Consider the following 20,077-nt stretch of genomic DNA (forward strand, 5'->3'; position numbering starts at 1 on the left):
GCAGAGGCGGTGGGGAGGGGGCGGCTTGCCTCCATCCAGTGTTTGATTAAAGAGCCCTTGAGGGGATCCCCAATACATTGTTTAGTGCCAGTGTCATCTCAGGCCGAAGCTGAGGAGGCCTCTGGTTGAGGTGGGGGTGCGCGGCAAGGCCTCGTAATGAGAAGCACCTTCTCTCAAATAGGGGGCGTGGCCAGCGCCCCCCTCCCCTCCATTGCTCCTCACGGAGGTTGGCCTGTGCTGACCTCTCAGCCGCACAGCTTCACTGAATCCAGGGCCCACGTGAGGGCAGCGGTCAGTGGTGGGGGGAAGCACCCAGACGGCAAGGGGCCCTGTACATCACAGCAGGACTTCCGCCTTGCATGCAAGCGACCTGGGTTTGATTTCCGGCACTGCCAGATTCTAGGGCATGGAGCATGGAGCTGGGCGTGGTCCCCAAGAGCAGAGCTTGAGTGTAACCCCCCCAAAAATAATCGGGGCACTAGGGTCCGGGGAGGGCGAGGAGCTGGGAGGGTGGCTTCGCCGGGGGTGGGAGCTGACATGAGCTTGGGGCACGCCACGCAGGGAAGGGAGAGGTTTCTCCCTGCAGTTCCAGCATCCCAGGAAATCGGGCAGAGGTGGTGGGGAGCTAGGCCCCGGAAGTGGCGGTCACCTCTGCGGGGGACATTCCGCCGTGCAACTTCCTCCCCCGCCAGAGCAATAAGCCAGACCATGAGCCATACACTTCATTAACCCTTTATTACAAGTCACGCTCTTATAGAAGTATATGTGGACTTACGTGAAAAAATCAAATGTATCCAAGAATAAAAAACACAGCACAGAAAGTAGTATATGCATTCCAGTGTTCGCGCCAGGGACAGCCCGGGAAAAAAAAGCTCATCCGGAGAAAAACCCGCCCTGCTCCAGCTGGCCGGCAGGGGCGAACGTTCCGGTTCGGTTCGGTTCCGGCAGCACACGCCGGCCTCAGGCACAGTGTGGGGACCGTGGCCCAGGGGGTCGGGCCAGCACCAGCTCCTTGGGGCCTCCGGGCCAGCGGCAACCCCAGGCCGGCCGTGGGGTGGGGGGCACCAGGCTAAACCCCAGTTGGCTGCGCCCCGCCCTCCAGGAGCGACTGGGACCAGCCCCCCAGTGGTGGGTGGGTGGGTAACAGCCCACGCCCTCAGGGGGTCCCCGGCTTCTTGGCTTCTTAATTGGCCTTTTTCAGGAAGATCTGGAAGAGAGTGCTCCAAGTCAGGCAAGGTGCAGGGGTTCTGGTGACCCAGAACAAGACCCGACACCGACCCCCTCACCTCGCTCAGGATCACCCACACCGGGGAGTCAGTCTGGATGGACAGGCGCAGAGCCTCCAGGGGCCCAAAGGCGGGGTCCACCTCGCCCTCGGCCACGCCCTTGTAGAAGGAGCCTGGGGAAGGAGGACAGCCTGGTTAGCCCCTCCCCTGTCCCTTCCCCCCTCCCCCCACCCCTCCCACCCCATCCCCCGCCCTCGCCCACCAGCCTCACCGATCTGGAGGTAGCCGTCCGGGCTCCGGGGGTACCGCAGGGCGGCCCGGCCCTCCTGCAGGGCCTCCTTCTCCGACTGGGGGCTCTGGGGACAAGGGACCGCTGAGGGGGGGCGCCGTGGGCGGAGCAATGGGGAGAGGGGGCAGGCAGAGCCACGAGAGGGTGGGCTTGAGGGGCGATGGGAGGGCTGGGGAGGCCTGAAGTGGGACCTGGGGGGGTGGGGCTGCGGGTGGGGCCAGGAGGGCCCCTCCAAGGAGATACGAGAAGCAGGGGCGGATAGCAGGGCGGCGTGAGGCTGGGGTGGACTCCGGCCGGGGAGGGGTGGCCTCGGGTCAGGGGGGAGCCAGGAGAGGGCCACTCACGTCAAAAGGCAGCACCTCTACCGAGGTGTTGAAGAGCTTGTCCTCCGGGTGCTCTATGTTCCCGCTGCGGAAGAAGAACCTGCGGCGGGCGGGCGAGGTGCTGCTGAGGGTGGGGTGCGAGGGGCACCGCCACCCCCACTCGGGCATCTGATGGGGACCACCTGCCCCTCCCTTTGTTTAAACTGAATCCCCGTGAGATACACAATAGCAAAGTTGTTGGCAATTGGGCTCAGTCACAGAATGATCCAGTACCCGCCTTCACTGCACATTTCCCACTTTCCCTCCTACTCTCCCCACCGACCCCCAAACCCCGCAGGCACTTCTCTTCCCTCTCCCTTCCTCACTCTCCTCATTCTTTCCTCTGGCGGCTGAGCAGCTGCACCTCAGCCTGGCAACTGCCATGACAGAGCGGGAGAGGGCTGTGGGGGCTCTGGGCTTTGCTTTGGTTTGGAGCCACGGCCCCAGTGCTTTGGCTCTCCTTTTTTTTTTCTTCTCTTTTTGGCTTTTTGGGTCACCCTGAGGGTCTCTCCTAATGCCTCTTCTAACTGTCCCATCTCTGACCCTGTGGGTTGTTTTCTACTAAAAAAAAAAAAAAATTAAGCCATACCCAGCGGTGCTCAGGGCTCACTACTGACAGGCTATTGTGACCTTATGTGGTACCCGAAATCAAAACTGAGTTGGCCACATGCAAAGCAAGTGTCCTACCCGCTGCACTATCACTGTGGCCCTGTTTGACTCTTTTTAGATTGAGCCTGAGCGTGAGCCCTGGTGATGCCAAGGGGACTCCATCGGGCACATACAAGGATCCACTGCCCATTAGCACTTTTTGGGTCATCCCCAGCGGAGCTCAGGGCTGACTCCTGGCTCTGCACTCAGGAATCACTCCTGGCGGTGCTTGGGGGACCACAGGGGATGCTGGGAATCGAACCCGGATCGGCTGCATGCAAGGCAAGCCCTACCCACTGTGCTATCACTCCAGCCCATGTGTCTTAACAGGGCCGAGGGAGCGATGCAGCGGAACATCTGTTGGCCTAGAAGCCACCGGTGAGGCCAGGACCTCACCAAGGACCTCCCTGCCCCTCCACGGGGGCGACGGTACTAACCGCTCCAGGCGCAGGGGCTGGAAGAAGCGGAAGCGAATGAAGTCCCCGGCAGCGGGGGTGAAGGCCCAGAAGAAATCCTCCCGCAGGTAGGCCTTCTCCAGGGTGAAGTGCTGGTACGTCTTGAGGCTGGTGCTCACCTCGGCAGGCGGGTTGACATGCTCCTTTCGCAGGGCCTGCTTGCCAAAGTCCTTGTCCTGACAGTGGGCAAGGCAGGACAGAGGGGCAGGGACAATCAAGGCTCCAGGACCTGCCCCAAACCCAGTTCTGCCTCTGGCCCACCGGCACCTCCCCCAAACCTGAGTTAGCCCTGGTCCCGCCCCCTAGCCCAGAGCTGCTCTGGCCAGGCCCCACCAGGACCTCAGTCTCAGCCCCCGGCCCACCTCAGTACCTTTGCTCAGACCCGGCCCCAGCCCACCTTCAGTTTCTGAATCTTGCCGGCGAGGGAGGAGTGGGTGCCCACGTGCTGGAAGAGGGAGGGCTTGAAGCGGATCCGCAGGTTGGCCTTCTGCCGGTCACAGTGCTTCTGCAGAGGGAGGGGGCCCCCCACGGTCTCAACTCTCATCCCTGAAGCTGAGGCTGGAGCCCTCTGCCCAGCACCCCGCCTCAGGACAGCCTCAGCTCACCGCATCCTTCTCGGGGTTACAGACTTTCACCCACAAAATGTGGTCCAGGAGCCAGTCGATGGGCTTGTCCCGGTAGAACATGAGGATGAACTCAACGATCAGACTCAGGTCCAGGGACTTGAACATCTTCCCTGAGGGTGGGAGCATGGGAATGGGGTGCCAGCCCTACCTTTCCGTTGGGGGTGAGGTGTTTGGGGCAATCCCAGCAGTGCTCAGCACTACTCGGTATTCACTCGCGGGGAATGCTCAGGAGACCCTATGCAGGTTTGGGCATTCAGCAGAGCTCAGCCCTACACAGAGCCAGCACCTCAGCCTCCTGATTCACTCTGGCCTCCACATCTGTGGGTGGAGGACACAGCTGGCTGTGCTCAGGACTGACTTCTCACTATGAAATCAGGGATCACTCCTGGTGGGGCCCAGAGTGGTGTCACAGAAGCAATCTGGGTCTGCAATGTAAATACTATCTTACATTACTTACTATCTCTCCCACCCATCTCCAGCATTTTTGGGGGGGAGGGTAACTGGAGATGCTCAGTAGTTAAACCTGGCTCTCACGCAGGAATTAGTCTGGCAGGGTTGCGGATCATTTGTGACGCGGGGATCAAACCCAGCAAGACAAGTGCCGTACCGTGTTACTATCGCTCTGGCCCCACCATGCCAACATTTTTGTTGTGTGGGTTTGAGGCCGCATCCAGCAGTGCTCAGGGATTACTTCTGGCTCTACACTCGGGAGTTACTACTGGTGGTGCTTGAGGAACTGTATGGGAAGCAACGTTGGCCACATGCAAGGCAAACACCCTGTGTACTATGGCTCTGCCCCTCCCACAAAAACAAAACCATCTTTAAAGGAACCACCATCCCAGCAGCACAGTGAGGGCCGAAGAATCGAGTTCAGTGCTGAGGCTGGGTCTTTGGCTCCCCCTCACACTAGGCCTGTGCTCTGCAGCTCGGAGCTATCTGACACCCACTAACTTTCCTTCATCTGGGTGAGGGCTGGGTGCCAGGACCGTTCCACAGCAAACCCTGTGATCAGTTACAGGTGCTGGTCTCAGGGAAGAGTGAGCCTAAACCTCTGCAGGATGCTGGGGGGCGGGGGTCCTTGCGTGGAGCGGAGTATGAACTGGCAGGACAGGCAGGGCTTGCGTGAGAAGGGTGGGCGGGGCTCTGGGACTGGTCCAGCAAGACAGGTACAGACCAATGAAGCCCAGCTGAGAGAACTCCAGGATCATCCACTCCTCCGAGGGCTGCTGCAGTGCGAAGTTCTTCATGGTGCTCAGGTAGTTGGGCTTGGCCACGATGTCATCCTCCAACTGTGCAGTGGGGGGCAGAAAGGCGGTGGGGTGGAGGTGGCGTCAGCTGGTTGAGGGCTCAACTCCCACCAGGGCTTTGGGTGGAGGTGGGGGATGGGAACACTGCCCGTGGCTCAGGGCTGACCTGCACGTAGTAAATGCCTTTGGATTGCGCGTACATCATGAGGAAGCAATAATCCAGGTTCTGTTTGGTCCGCCACCTGTAGGGAAGAAGGGGGTGTGTGCAGTTAGACCCGTCCATTTCTAGGCCACATCCCGGCCTGGGAACTGCCTCCACCTCCAGGGAGGTTCCACTTCTAGTGCCACTCCCTGCAGCCCACCACCCAGAGGGACTGGCGCCAGTACCTGACTCTCTCCTTGGGGTCCCCAAAAGACTCTCGGAGACGGGAGAAGTCGGGGTAGAAGTGGGGGGAAGGGGAGATGACCTCCAGGAGCCCGGAATGGATCTCTGAGGGGAACCTGGGGGCGGGAAATCCAAAGATTATCCAACAGGAAGTGGGGGGGTTGGGGAGGGGAAGTCCGCCCCTCCTCCCCCTACCTTGGGGGGCTGCAGTACTCACAAGGCCTTGATGTTCTCGGTCACCATGGAGGTGTACTGAGGGTCTGTCTGTGGGGAGAACAAGGTCCCTTCCTAAGCCTGTTGCCACACTCAGATGGCCTGGGAGGGGCTGGGAGTGGGGCAGGTTTCAGAAGACACACACAAGGAAGCAGGCCCTGCTGTCTGGAGTTCTGAAGAGGCAGTGCCTCAATAAAAGTCCTCCCTTTGTTTGTTGGGGGGCTTGGGCTACCTGGTAGGGGTCTACAATATTTCTTGTTTTTTTTTTTCTTTTTAGTGGATGAGACAATTTAGGGGGTGGCTCCTGGCTCAGTACTGACGGATACACGCAGCACAGGGATCAAAGCAGGCCGCTTGCTTTCCAGCTCTTGAACTATTTCACTGTCCCTTATTTTACTTGGGAGGGGTGGGGAGAAGCCGCACGCCTCCCCAATTCGAGCGCACTGCAGGCCTGGAGTATTCACACCACATCTTCTGTTTCAGAGCTTCCCCCACCTTGCAAAACACGAAGGCATGAAAGGAAGCCCACGCCATGACTTCCCACTCCACCCCCCCCAATGATGCCTGGCTTGGCTTTCATTGCTCCCGAGGATTGGGTCCAGGGAAGGGAAAGGGGGCATGTCCCGTCGGTGACCCATCCCCCACCGTCTCGCTCCCCACACTGAACCACTCGCCTCGGCGATCAGCACCACGATGACCGAGTCCTCCTTCTCCTGCGGGCTGAGCTCGGAAATGAGCGAGTGCAGCGTGTCGGTCAGGTACGAGTGCACCTCGCGCCTCACGCTGGGGATGCCCATCACCACCGACACTGCGGGGAAGCACAGAGGGGTCAGGTCCTTCAGGGACGAGGCCCCGCCCACTGGGGGGAAACAGATCTCTCATTGGTCTGCTCAACATAAACCCCGCCCTCAAACATGCCCCTCCCACCGCAGACCACACCCCACGAACCACAGGGGTCTGCAAACCCCAACCTAGAACAGGCCAACGCGGGCCTGCCCCTAGAAACCCCGCCTCCAATTATGCCACGCCCACCAGAACCCCACCCCCGATCGTGCCCCGCCCATCGCGGGTTCCGCCCACCTCCGGTGCGACCCTGGCCCACACGAACTGCAGGCTGCAGGCTGCTCTCCTTGGCCAGCAGGTGCGGCAGGTGGTGGAAGACCGTAGGCAGGTGCAACACGTGCTTGTGCGAGACATTCCACGGCTTCAGTCGCGGGTCCTCTGGGGGGTGCGGAGGGGACAGGTGAGACTGTGTGCAGGCTCACACCCCGGGAACCTCGCGCGAGCACAGGCTCAGGCAACTCACCGGTTAAGCGGCCCCAGGTGCGGTTGTCGCTGTCCCGCAGCGCCTGCCGCTCAGACACGGCCCGCTTGATCTCGTCCAGCACCAGGTTGAGCTCCTTGGAGCGCTTGAGGCTCTCCTGCTCCGCCGCATGCAGACGGTCCCGCAGAGCCAGGAACTCGCGCTGGTACACGTCCACCACGTCGCCTGCGGGCGCAGCATGCGGTCACCGGGGGCCCAGGCTACCTCTCCCTGCCCAGCTGTGCTGGCCACCTGCCAGCCAACGGCCACTACATAAGGGCCACTCAGAAGCGGCACCAACAGGTCTGCGGGCTGTGCACGTGAGCGGAAGGAGGCAGGGCTGTCCCTTACTCCTCTGTCTACCCCTGTCTCCTGAGGCATGATCTGGAGGGGAAGCAGGAGCAGGGAGAGGTACTCTCAGCCAGCACCCACTCATCTGCACCTCCGTGTTGCAAATGCAGCCTTAGCTTCTCAATCCTCCACCCAATGGGTCCCCAAAGCCTCCTCTTGCTGCTTACTGACCTCTACAGGTCAGCACCCCAGAGGCCATGTGGACCCAACCCTTCCTCAAGTGGGTTTTGTATTTATCTTTGTTTTGTTTGGGGACCATACCCAGCTGTGTTCAGGGGTTACTCCTGGCCCTGTGTTCACTCGTGGTGGTGCTGGGAGGTCACATGAGATGCCAGGGATCGAACCCTGTGGGCCACAGGCAAGGCAAACTGTACTATCACTCTGGCCCCTGAGTGCCTAATCGGTAGGGGACACACCTGATTTTGCTTGGGGACTCTTGTTCAGGAATAATCCATGGTGGTACTCAGGGGTATATCAGAGCACACCCTGGTGGTGTTCAGGGGCTATTCCTGGCTCTACGCTCAGGAGCACATATGACAGTATCCAGGGGACCCTGTGGGCCCGCCTTAAACCCGGACTACCTCAGTGACCCTTCTCGAGTGGTTTGGAAGCCCCCTACCTGACCCCCACTCAGCCCGTCTCTGTACTCTGGGTGTCTCCTCTATGGAGTGTCCCTCTGGCCCCTCGCAGCCCTCTGGAAAGAGACAACTTCCAGAGCCCTTCCCGGAATCCTCCCCCAGAGGTACAGAGCCCAGAACATCACTGAGTGGCACTAGTGCTCCTTCAGCACGGGATCAGCCCCCGACAGACCCCCCCCCACATGGTCCCTTCTCCACACAGTGCCCCCATTAAGCAAGTCAAGTGAGAAAAGAACCCAGGGCTGGGGATGGAGCCACAAGACAGCAGAGAGGGAGCCTGCCTTTCCCGCAGCTGTTGAGGGTTTGATCCCCAGCATACCACAGAGTCCCCGAGCACTGTGATTTCTGAGTGCAATGCTAGGAGTAACCACCGAGCAACACCAGATATGGCCTCCAAACCAAACCAATCCAAAAAAGAATTCAGGTCATTCTGGGTCAGAACTGAGGGGACGTGGGTCTCTGAGGCATGTCCCAGCTGTACTAAGTCTGGCTACACCCCACAAAGGCGATGGGAGGGCAGCCTGGATTGGAACCCCCAGCTGACACCAGCTGCCAGCCAGTGGGGGAAATCAGCTGTGGCAAGGGTCTGGTCCCACAGGGAGAAGAACTTCTGACAGGGAGAAAGAAAATCAACATAACCCAGACCCTGCTGCGCAGGGTGGCAGGGCTGGGTCTACACACTGCACTTTTTTCTGAGATTTATTTTGGGAGTGGGGGGCGATGACACCCTGCCAAACTCAGGGAGGACGCCATGGGAGGCTCAAGGTACCTTATGTGGTACAGGGTATTGAACCCTGGTCAGCAAAAATTTTGGCAAGCCCCCTATCCATGTCCTATCACACTGGCTCCCACATTTCCATGGTCTTATTTATTTAATTTATTTATTTTTTTTGGGGGGTCATATTCAGTGATGCTCAGAGGTCACTCCTGGCAGTGCTTAGGTGACCATATGGGATACTGGGAGCCGGGTGCGAGGCAAATGCCCTCCCCACTCCTATTTCTCCAACCCTGTTCCAGGGTTTTTAAAGCCCAGGATGCTGGCTTGAAACGCCAAGACACTGTGACACTAGCTTTCACCTAAAGAGACTCCAGGTTCCAGCTCCCTGTTCAGCATGATCCACCAAGCTCCAGGAGTGATCCCTGAGCAGAGTCAGTCCTGAGCATCAAGTGACTGGGAGCCTCTACCCCAAGAAAACACTCAAACCCAAATCCCCCAAGTCTTCCTCAGCTCCCAGCTCTGTGTCTATCCCCAACTTCTCCTGCCTGGGGATGGGGTCAGACAGGTACCAAAAACAGCTGAGAAGGTAAAGTTAGCACTTCAGGACCCTGGGCTAGGGCTGATACCCAGCGAAGGAGATCCTGAGACAGGTATGTGTGCGAGAACACACACACACACACACACACACACATACACACATACACACATACAGAGTCCAGCCAAGGCTTTTCCAGCTTCCAGATTACACACACACACACACACACACACACACACGCCAGCCAGCACATATACACACACACAGAGGCCAGCACACAGATACACACAAACAGAAGTCAGCACACACACACACACACACACACGCCAGCCAAGGCTCTACACACACACACACACACACACACACACACACACACGTCAGCCAAGGCTTTTCCAGCTTCCAGATCTCACACACACACACACACAGAAGCCAGCACATATACATACACACAAGAGGCCAGCACACAGATACACACAAACAGAAGTCAGCACACACACACACACAGGCCAGCCAAGGCTTTTCCAGCTTCCAGATCTCACACACACACACACAGAGGCCAGCCAATGCTTTTCCAACTTCCAGATCTCTCTCCATACACACACACACACACACACAGGTCAGCACACATATACACACAGAGGCCAGCCAAGGCTTTTCCAGCTTCCAGATCACACACACACACATACACACACACACACACACCAAGGCTTTTCCAGCTTCCAGATCTCACACACACACACACACACACACCCCAAGGCTTTTCCAGCTTCCAGATCACACACACACACACACACACACACACAAACACACACACACACACACACACACACCCAAGGCTTTTCCACCTCCCAACTCGGGGGAGGGGGATCACTGGGACTGGGGCTCAGGTTGCAGCTCTGAGTATCTGCCCTGGGAAAGCCAGGTTCCCTTGGAAACTGATCCCTCCCTCTCTCCCTTTCTCACACTCACACCGGGGTCCCTTTTCCCGCCAGGGGAGTGTTGCCAGCAGGCAGGGGTCTCTGGGAGCTCAGAGCCACGTAGATGCAGATACACACAATCCGGGGTCCCTGGCCAGACCCCTGTGTCCGTCCGACAAACAGAGTGGCCCCGTGCCTGAAGGGGGTTGGGAGGAGCCCTCAGCCTGTCACCTGTGGACTGGATCAACCTCAGGGTACAGGGTGGCCCTAAGCCCCGGCCCAGCTGCCTCCTCCTGTGGAGGGGCCCCTTTCCTCTGAGAAGGGAAGGACATTCCAGGGTGAGCAGAGCTGGCCCCCCGCATGTCTGTCCTGCACCCAGAGCTGAGGCCTTGGGCAGTTCTGCTCTCAGGGAGGGGTGGGTACAGCAATGAGGGGCTGTTAAGGCCTTTCAAGCGCTGTTCCTGGGACTAGGGGCTGCAGAGGACAGCCGTCTTGGGAGGGCTGGGGCGGGGCAGGAGGTGGCTGGCCCAGGGCAGAAGGCTGGAGTGCCAGGAAACCCCTGGGTTCGAGCCCCATATGGCAAGTCTCTTCCAAGTTGCATTCCAGCCCCCCCCCCAAAAAAAAAAGCAAAGCCGATGGACTGGAGCGACAGTACAACAGGGAGGGTGTTTGCCTTGCACACAGCCGGATTCAGTTGAATTCCCAGCAACCCACAGGAATGATACCTGAGCACAGAGCCAGGAGTAACCCCTGAGCCCCTCCAGGTGTGACCCAAAATTCAGAGAGGGGGGGAGGCAAAGCCCAGAGAGGCTTGGATAAGAGAAACCAGAGAAACTGCCCAGTGGGGAGGACCCTAGCCTTGCACAGGCTCTCCAGTGTTCAGACCCTGCCATCCCAGAAGGCCCCCAACCCCGTCAGGAGTCATCCCTGAGCACAGTAACAGGAGCAAGCTCTGGTGGGTGTGGCCCCCAAACAACAGAAAGGCAGTAAATGGGGCCTGAGAGGTAGCACAGCGGGTAAGGCCTCTGTTTCACACATGGTCAACCAGGGGTTGAATCCCCAGCACCCTGTATGGTCCCCTGAGCACCATGGGCTTATTCTGAGCAGCCAAAGAAAGGAAGTCAGTGAGGTTTGGGTCCCTGAGACCAGCCCAGAGACATTTCTCCTGGACCAAGTGTGAGTGGCTTTCGGGGAGAGCGAGACCCATTCAGAACCCCGAGACACGGCTACCTCTGGGGACAGGTTCCAGCTTTCTGGGCACCCCTTAAGTGTTACAAGAGCAGAACCATCGTGGAAGAAGGGTGGACCAATCCCCACCCCCACCCGATCTGCATGCTGGGTTCTTAGGCCACTCAGGCTTGGCGGGGTGACTCCCCTTCACTCCGGGGATCCTGGGAGCGGCCCTGCTCCAGAAGTGGAGGCACTCTTGTTTGTTTTAGAGCTATACTTGGCACACTCAGGGCTGGTTTGTGGCTCTGTGCTCAGGAATCACTCCTGGCAGGGCTTGGGGTACCCCATGGAATGCTGGGGATCAAACCCAGTCTGCCAGGTGCAAAGCCAGAGCCCTCCCTGCTGGACTATCACTCTGGCCCCAGACTCTGGAGCTGGTGTCCCTACGACACCAAGGCTTGCAGATGGCGGCACAGACAGAAGACACCACGGTGACACACAGACAAACGTACCCCAGCATCCCGTTAGGGTGCCCCACTTGTCCCTGTGACAGCTAGCTTTGATGGACACTGTCCCCAAATGTGTCCCAAATGCCAGGGGGCTGGGACCTGCCCAGACATGGGAACACCCCAAATCCATTCTCCAGCCCTGCACACATCCCAAGCATGCATCTCAAGGAGCAGCCAGGTGGTTCCCCGAGAACTAACCCCCAAGAAAAGCCACTGGGTAGATGGACGAAGACCTGTACCCCAGCTTCACAGTCCTGAACCCACAGGACTTGGGGTGGTCCTTCGGCGTCCCCTGAGGCCGCCCAGAAACAGGAGGGCTCAGGAAGCTGGGCAGGCACGAGGGGGCAGGACAGTGGGGGGGGGGGGGGTGCTACGAAGGAGGGGGAGCGGGAGGGGGCTGGGCGCCGGCGCCACCCTCCACCCCAGGTGCAGCTCAGGGCTCTGGCAGGAAGGGGCCGGAGGAAGGAAGGAGGCGGCTTCCAGCTTCCGGCCCCAGGCCCCAGGCCCGGTCTGTGCGCGGAGGGTGGACTGGTGGACGGGGAGGGTTGGGCTTCACTTGGGGGAGGAGGGTTGGTGGGTGGGAGGAGCGTGGTCCCAATCAGGCCACCCAAAGTGAATTCCCTAAGGTGGCGGGGACAGGAAGGGCTGGCAGGGCTGCCCAGGAAGACCCCCCCCCCCATCTCAGTGGCCACAGGAGGCGCTCCGGTGCCCCAAGCCCGAGAGGAGTGACCCTCAGAGGTGCCGGCCAGGGTGGGCTGGAGGCCTCAAGGGTGGCGGGGCTACAGCTATTCCCTGGGGCCCCCTCGCCCGACCTCTGCCCCCTGACTCCTGCCCAGGTGCCTGGTCTGTCGCCCCAGGGGTCCTCATCCCCCAGGGCGGCTGACCTTGTCTCTGTCCGTCCCTGGCACGGGGGTGGGCGTCCTTGCGCGCGTCTATAAGAGGAGCGACGGGTCCCAGTGGGACTGGGGGGGAGGGCGGAGCGGGTGGGGCCCCCCAGGACGTCGGGCACGGCCCACGCACAGGCCCGAGTGCTCAACTGACGACGTGGGGGCGCCCCTCGCCACCCGCCACGGCGCCCCCGGCAGGGCCCGCAGGTGCGAGGCGCGGGCGCAGGTGCGGGGTGCGGGGTGCGGGGCGCGGGCAGGTGCGGGGCGAGGGCGAGGGCGAGGGATGGGCGCAGGGCCGTGGCGGGGCTCACCCCGGGGGGCCGCCGAGCACGGCGTAGCGGAACGGGGCAGCGGCGCGCCCAGGTGCGGGGCGCGGGCGCAGGTGCGGGGCGGGCGCGGGGTGCGGGGCGCGGGCCCAGGCCCGGTCCCGGGCGCGGGGCTCACCTCGGGGGCCGCCGAGCGCGGCGTACCAGGACAGGGACAGCAGCGCGCCCAGCGACAGCAGCAGCAGCGTCAGGACGGTGCCGTGGCGGCGCCTCATGGCTCCGGGTGCGCGGCGGGCGCCGGCGGGGCCGAGGCCGCATGGCCCGGGGGTGCCGGGCGGCGGGGTCGCGCCGGGGGCCGGGGCGGCTGGGGGCCCGGCCCCGGGGGCGCGGGCGGCGGCCGGGCCCGGGGCGCGGGGGGCGCGGGCGGGCGGGGCGCGAGCGCGGCGCGGCGGGATCCGGCGGCCGCGGAGTCGGCGGCGCGGGGCGGGGCGCCCGGCTTAAAGGGGCCGCGGCCGCCGCCGGGGAGGCGGGCCGGGGCGGGGGGCGCCCGGAACCCCGCGAGTACCGCGGGAGATCGGGACACCCTGGTGGGCGCCGGCGTCACCTGGCGGGCCCCTGGCCTTAGGGTCATCCAATCTGGGGCCAGGGTGACCGCGGGGGCGGGGGGGTGCAGAGAAGCCCGGGGGCACACGGGGATGGGGTCCACCGCGAGGATGGAGGTCCACAGCCCCTTTTCGGGGACCCTCCGTAATGAGTTTCCCACGGACAGTCACACCAAGCGGTTCCGGTCCGCACCAGACCCCCGTTTCCTCGGGTACCCCCAGGGTCTGAGGCTGGAGGGGTGAGACTGGGCGACAAGGGAAGACCCCCGCCAGCTTGGCTCCAGTCCGCGCAGGGGATCGCCTTCCCCCCCGCCAGCGTCCCCCCCAACACCCGCAGTCACTTCCTCTCCCAGGCCCCCCTCCCGTCCGCGGGACAGAAGCCAGCAAAAGTGGGGGCGTTGGGAAATGTCAACACGCTTTCGGGTTGAAAGGGTCGCCGCGGCGTGGACCCCGCAGGGGCTGTCCGGCTGGGACTGCCCCGAGTGGCCGGGACCCGGAGGTCACACACGCAGATCCTCAGCCTAACGCAAGGATGCCCAGCTCTCCCTGCAGAGGGTTGGGGGTGGTGGGGACATCCTAGGTCTCTGATTGCAACCTTCCCTGTCCCCGCCCGCCACTGCTGCTCATCCTTCTCGAGATCTCAGCATCAGCTCTGTTTTAGAGCCACACCTGGTGGGGCTCAGGGCTCCCAGCTCTGTGCTCCAGGATCACTCCAGGCGGGAACCCGATGGGTTGCCGGGAGTCTACACAGAACCCAGGATAACGGTGCTCAGGGCTCCTGCCCTTGCCACTGTACTATCTCTAGATTGCAATCTTTTTGCCCTCTTCCTTTCAGCCCCAGGCCTCTTCTGGACTACGTGGGGAGCAAGCCCCAGCTTGTCTCCGTGAATCCAGGCATTCATGTCTGCAACTTGAGTTCAGCCAGACCCTGACAGGCATGGAGGGGCTGTGGGGAGTGCGGACTCATCCCCCATCCTGGATCCTTGTCTGCTCCGATGCTGTTACACGTTGGCCTCCCTTTGCGGCATGTTCAGTTTCACCGTATCTCCCAACCTCTTGGCTCTCTTTTCACCCTTGAACTTAATGAACCCGATCAGAGTCATTTCTTCCAGAGGAAACGCCTAGCACTGGTCTGTTCGCCTTGGGCTCCTTCATTCAGGATCTGGGATCCAGTGTTACTGCTGGGAGTGGCCAGGAGGGGCCAGGGCACTCATTAACTTAATTGGCCACTTTAAATCTTTCTGGCAGAAAAGGTCTCCAGGCAAAATAGGTAACGGCTGTGACAATGCAGGATATCAGAGGAAATCCTTAGTTAGGTGGTCGCCCTCTCTCTCTCTGTCCCCTCTGCCTGGACAGTCTGGAGCTGGAGGGCCTCACCCATACTCTGGCCATGGCCAGAACTTAAGGAAAGCCCAGGGGACAGGGAGTCTCTGGAATGTCACAGGTTACAGAGTAGTAAGTCCCAGCGAAGCGGTACAGGTGACAGGGATACAGCTTCAGTTCCTGACCAGGAGCATTCATACTGGACAGGAGCAGGTTGTCCTGCATTAGGACACTGTCCTAGTACAGTATACACTGTCCTGTGCAGTATACAGTGTCCTCATGCAGTATATAGTGTCCTCGTGCAGTATGTAATATCCATCTCCAAAGCAGGACGACCTGCACTGGGACAATGTGTATTGTACTAGGACACTGTATACTGCATGAGGACGCTGTATATTGCACGAGGACACTGTATTCTGCATGAGGACACTGTATACTGCACTAGGCATTGAGGGAGAGCCATGTCTCGAAGTAGCAAGAGAGCCTGAGCAATGGTCAGGGGCTGGATAATTCAGTTTACTTAAATTATCCAATGAACGCCAACTTTTTTTTGGGGGGGGAGGGAGTGTGGAGTCACATCCAGAAATACTCAGGGTTTACTCCTGGATCTGTGCTCAGAAATCACTTCTGGCAGACTAAGGGGAGGAGAAACATATGGGGTACAGGGGATTGAACCCAGGTTGGCCATAGTCAAGGCCTTCCTCCTTGGTCTATCTCTTAGTCTCACTCTTTTTTTTTTTTTGGCTTTTTGGGTCACACCCGGCAATGCACAGGGGTTACTCCTGGCTCTGCATTCAGGAATTACTCCTGGCAGTGCTCAGGGGACCATATGGGATGCTGGGAATCGAACCCGGGTTGGCTGCGTGCAAGGCAAACACCCTACCCGCTGTGCTATCAGTCCAGCTCCTAGTCTCACTCTTTTTTTGTTGTCATTTTGTTTTGTTTTGGGGCCACACTCAGCGATGCTCAGGGGTTACTCTTGTCTCTGCACTCAGGAATTACTCCTGGAATTACTGCTCAGGATACCATATTGGATGCTGTGGATCAAACCATGGTTGATTGTGTGCAAAGCAAGTTCCCTACCCGCGGTACCATCACTCTGGCCCAGAAATGTTTTCTTTATTTTGGGGTCACACCAACAATGCTTAGGGGTTATTCTTGACTCTGAGCTCAGGGATCATTCCTGACAGTGCTCAGAGCACCATACAGAATGCCGGGAACTGAACCTGGTTGGGCTGAGTGCAAGGCAAGTGCGCTCAGCCTACCTGCTGTATTATCTCTTACCCTGCACTTACATTTCTACTTTGCCTGCGAACCCCAGTGTGTAGTCTTCCGGTCTTTGTCCTTTTTTTCACAGAGATGGGATTTGGGCTATGGGAGAAGCAGAGTTGGGGTTAGTCCCAATTCTGTGCTCAGGAGCGCCCCCTGGTGGTGCTCATGGGCTATTCCTAGTTCTGTGCTCGGAGCCCCCCTCCCCCCATCCCATGGGTGCTTGGAGGAACATCTGTGGCTGTGTGGAATGAGAGGTATGCCCTTTCCCTCTGTCCTATCTCTAGGTTTGGTTTGGTTTTGGATTGGGGGCCACACCCAGCTGTGCTCAGGGCTTGTTCTGGTTCTTCACTCAAGGGTCACTTTGGGGGACCCTGTGGGAGTTGGGGGTTGAAGCCCGGTGTGCTGTGTCCAAGGCAGGTGTCTCCCCACTGTGCTCTCTCCCGAGCTCTGTCTTCTCTCTGACCCATGCTCTTTTGTTCTAGAAGGAAATACAGGGAGTGTGGGAGGCCCTGCCAGCTCCCAGTCTACAGGGACTCCTTAGACTTTTTTGATTTGGGGTCACACCTGGCCGTCCAGCTCAGGGCCGAGAATTCAACTCAGGGCTCACCTGCACAGCCGTGTTCAGCCCTTTGAACAACTGGAGTCTTTAATTTCTTTTATTTTGAGCCACACTTGGTGGTATTGAAGGCTGACTCCTGCCTCTGTGCTCCTGACAGGGCTTAAGGAACCCTGTGCAGTGTCAGGAGCTGAACTGTAGGCAAGTGTCTCAACACCCCTCAACCCCACCCTCACACCTCGACTCTCTCCAGTCCCAAAATAGGTCTAAGGCCTAATCTTTCTTTCTTTCTTTCTTTCTTTCTTTCTTTCTTTCTTTCTCTCTTTCTTTCTTACTTTGTCTTTCTTTGTTTTTGTCTTTCTTTGTTTCTTTCTTTGTTTTTGTCTTTCTTTCTTTACCACACCCAGTGAAAACTCAGGGTTACTCCTAGTGGTGCTTGGGGGACCATCTGGGGTCCTGGGGATTGATCCAGTAGGCAAGCATTCTACCAGCTATATTATATCTCCAGCCTCAAGGTCTAATCAGGTCTAATCATTTTGGATCAACTTTATTTTATTTCCTTTTTGGGTTTTTTTTTTACTTTTTTTCAGGGGGGATCACACCAGAAAATGCCAGGGGTTACTCCTGACTCTGCACTCAGGAATTATTCCTGGTGAAGCTCAGGTATCCCATATGGGATTCTAGGGATGAGACCTCAGTTGGTTGCATGCAAGGCAAGTGCCCTACCTGCTATACTGTTGCTCCAGCCCTTAGACCAGTTTTTAAATATACATCTGGCTATTACAACTAATTATTCCTATGCTGTCCCTGGCACTCCAACATCATCCATTCTTAAACTGTTTTGTAATCCCCAGCTCACCACCACCCCTGTCTGGAAACCCCCGAGTCTATCTTTGTCTCTCTGCTTTGTTTATGGAGTAGTTTAATTTCTTTGGTTTTTGTGGGTTGAACACTGCCCTGAAATCCAGATGGATTTTGTTTCTCTCGAACTGTTGAGTTGTGGAAGCAAATAAGTTCCCTGAAACTGAGAAGGTAACCCGAGTCCCCAGCAAAGGCCGGCCGGGCGAGTCCAGGAGATCGATGCAGAAATGAATAAAGGGATGAGGTCTGAGACATCGTGAGGTGGCAGTGTTGCTTGCCTGGAGCACAGCCGACCTGGATTCGATCCTCAGCAGCACACAGGGTCCCCTGAGGCCCAGTAGCAGCGATCCTCGAGTGAAGAGCCATAAGTAAGCCCTGAGCACTGCTGGGAGTGGGCCAAACTAACTCCCCTTGCAAAGTAATAAAATAGGAAAGAAATGAAGGGAAGGCCAGAGAGACTGTCCACTGGGTCAGGTGCTTCATTGCACTTGTGTGGCCTGAGTTCAATCTGCAGCATCCTATAATCACTTAATCACTTAACTTCCTGTTAGTCATCGATTTGCTCGAGCGGGCGCCAGTAACGTCTCCATTTGTCCCTGTCGCGTGCTAGTGTAGCCCAATGGCATCTCTTCGCTCCGGGAACATGAAGGGCCTCAAACCGATCGTTCATGATCTTGACGAAGAAGTCTGACCATCTGGTAGGTGGGCGGCCACGCGGTCTTTTGACATCCCATGGAATCCAGTCGGTAACAGCTCTAGTCCAGCGGTCGTCTTTAAATCTCATTACGTGACCAGCCCATCTGATTTTCGACACCTTGGCAAATGAGACAGCGTCCCTGATCCTTGATCGTCGACGGATGTCAGAACTCCGGATTCTTTCTCTCAATTGAGTGAAACGTGATATTCCAAGCATAGCTCTTTCTATTCTTCTTTGGGAGACCTGAATGGCGTTCTCATCTTGTTTGCGTAGGGCCCAGGTCTCTGAGGCATATGTTAATGCAGGAAGAACAGTGGAATCAAAGAGATGTGCCCGGAGCCGGAGGTTCTTCGTCCTCTTAGCTATTTCTTCGACGTTCTTGAAGGCGTTCCAAGCCGCTCTCTTCCTCCTGCGCAGCTCGGGTGCCAGGTCATTTGTCATGTTGACCTCTCGACCTAGGTACACATAGCTGTTGCATTCGGAGATGGTCGTTCCGTTGAGAGCGAATGGGGCGTCAGGAACGAGGCTGTTTCTCATAAACATTGTCTTCGTAAGATTCAGCTGTAGTCCTACCTTTCCACACTCACGGTCAAAGTCGGCCAGCATTTGTGCCGCTTGGCTGATGTTTGGTGTTATTAAAACAATGTCATCAGCAAAGCGGAGGTGGTGTAGCTGCCGACCATCTATCTTCACTCCCATTCCTTCCCATTCCAGTCGTCGCATGATGTTCTCGAGGGTGGCACTGAAGAGTTTCGGTGAAATGGTATCACCCTGCCGCACCCCTCTCTTGACATCAACGATCACTTCTTTGTAGAATGGTGAGATCCTGGTAGTGAATCCGCAATACAGCTCACGGAGGATCCTGATGTATTGGGCTTGAATGCCCTGATTGGCTAGGGCTTCAATGACCGCTTCCGTCTCAACAGAATCAAAGGCCTTCTTTAAATCAATGAACGTTAAACAGAGCGGCATCATCGACACTACTTCCACTACCCAGCCGTCACCACACACTCCAGGACGCTTTCCGGACCCGCGTGGCAGCTCCGGCCGAGACCCACGCACCACTGAAGACCCACAGAACAAGATAAGCGGAACTCTCTGAGACCTTGGACTCCAGGCTCGGAGGACCCAGGGACACAGATTCTCTGCTTGCTCCCACCACCACAGGTGACAAAGGAATTCTAATCAGGAGCCCCACCCTACCCTGCCCTGTCTGCTTCCATCAACCACCCAGGGATCGAATTGCGCACAGGAGACCCACCCTACCCAGATAAATACCCCACTGGCAGACTTCCACTATTGACACTACTTCCACTACCCAGCCGTCGCCACACACTCCAGGATGCTTTCTGGACCCGCGCGGCCGCTTTGCGGCCGCGCAACACATCATGAGACACTAAATACCCATCTTCCAGAATTGTCGTACCGTATTTGATAGGGTTCAAATATGGTAACACCTACAAGGGTGATTAGAGGTCGCCCCAAAAGCCTCTATCCCTCTCGAAAAGACTGGCAAGCTACCAAGAGTATTCCGCCTGCACGGAAGAGCCTGGCAAGCTATCCGTTGTGTATTCGCTATGCCAAAGCCAGTAACTACAACTGGTCTCATTCACCTGACCCTGAAGGCTTCAACAACATGGCAGCAGCATCCTATAAGGTTCCCAAATATCATCAGGATAAGAGCCAGGAGAAGGTCCTGAGCACTGCTGGCTGGGGCCCAATAAGGAAAAAAAAAAAAGTAAAAAAATGCTGGCTGGTATTACAATGAGCAGGTGCTGCCTGTGAGTGTGGATGACTCAGGTTCAGTCCCTGCCTTCTCTTATGAGCCAGCCAGGGGTGAGCACTGAGCACAGAACTATGTGCCAACAAAGAAAAGAAAAGCAACGAATGAAGGGAAGCTTACATGCAGAGGGGCTAGGCACTAATGACGAGCCGTATTTTTTTTTATATATGAACCATCTGAAAATCCACACCAACTCACCTCATGGGAGGTCAGATACCTCCTTCCCAAATCCCTGTCT

The 20,077-nt window shown here is 58.0% G+C and overlaps 1 protein-coding gene across 1 annotated transcript; it reads right to left on the reverse strand.

Annotated features, from left to right (window-relative positions):
* Nucleotides 1-720: 720 nt before the first annotated feature.
* Nucleotides 721-13,093, reverse strand: MGAT4B (alpha-1,3-mannosyl-glycoprotein 4-beta-N-acetylglucosaminyltransferase B). Its single transcript, XM_056115677.1, has 15 exons — nucleotides 12,924-13,093; nucleotides 6,758-6,940; nucleotides 6,532-6,672; nucleotides 6,126-6,259; nucleotides 5,456-5,502; nucleotides 5,241-5,354; nucleotides 5,020-5,095; nucleotides 4,781-4,895; nucleotides 3,586-3,716; nucleotides 3,378-3,485; nucleotides 2,963-3,156; nucleotides 1,860-1,938; nucleotides 1,498-1,582; nucleotides 1,287-1,399; nucleotides 721-1,207 (listed from the first exon to the last, which is right to left on the reverse strand). Exons 1-15 carry the CDS (start codon nucleotides 13,018-13,020, stop codon nucleotides 1,184-1,186), a joined length of 1,641 nt encoding a protein of 546 aa, XP_055971652.1. The 5' UTR covers nucleotides 13,021-13,093; the 3' UTR covers nucleotides 721-1,183.
* Nucleotides 13,094-20,077: the final 6,984 nt, after the last annotated feature.

The sequence above is a fragment of the Sorex fumeus genome, unplaced genomic scaffold (assembly GCF_029834395.1).
Source record: "Sorex fumeus unplaced genomic scaffold, SorFum_2.1 ptg000029l, whole genome shotgun sequence".
NCBI lineage: Eukaryota > Metazoa > Chordata > Mammalia > Eulipotyphla > Soricidae > Sorex > Sorex fumeus.

Bases quoted from the DNA above. Each gene is read 5' to 3' on its own strand.
- MGAT4B (XM_056115677.1), bottom strand. From the start codon at position 13,020: ATGAGGCGCCGCCACGGCACCGTCCTGACGCTGCTGCTGCTGTCGCTG. The intron at 6,673-6,757 runs GTGAGTTGCCTG...CGCACCCCCCAG, and splicing joins CACCTGGGGCCGCTTAACCG to AGGACCCGCGACTGAAGCCG. The intron at 5,503-6,125 runs GCGAGTGGTTCA...TTCTCCCCACAG, and splicing joins TCGTGGTGCTGATCGCCGAG to ACAGACCCTCAGTACACCTC.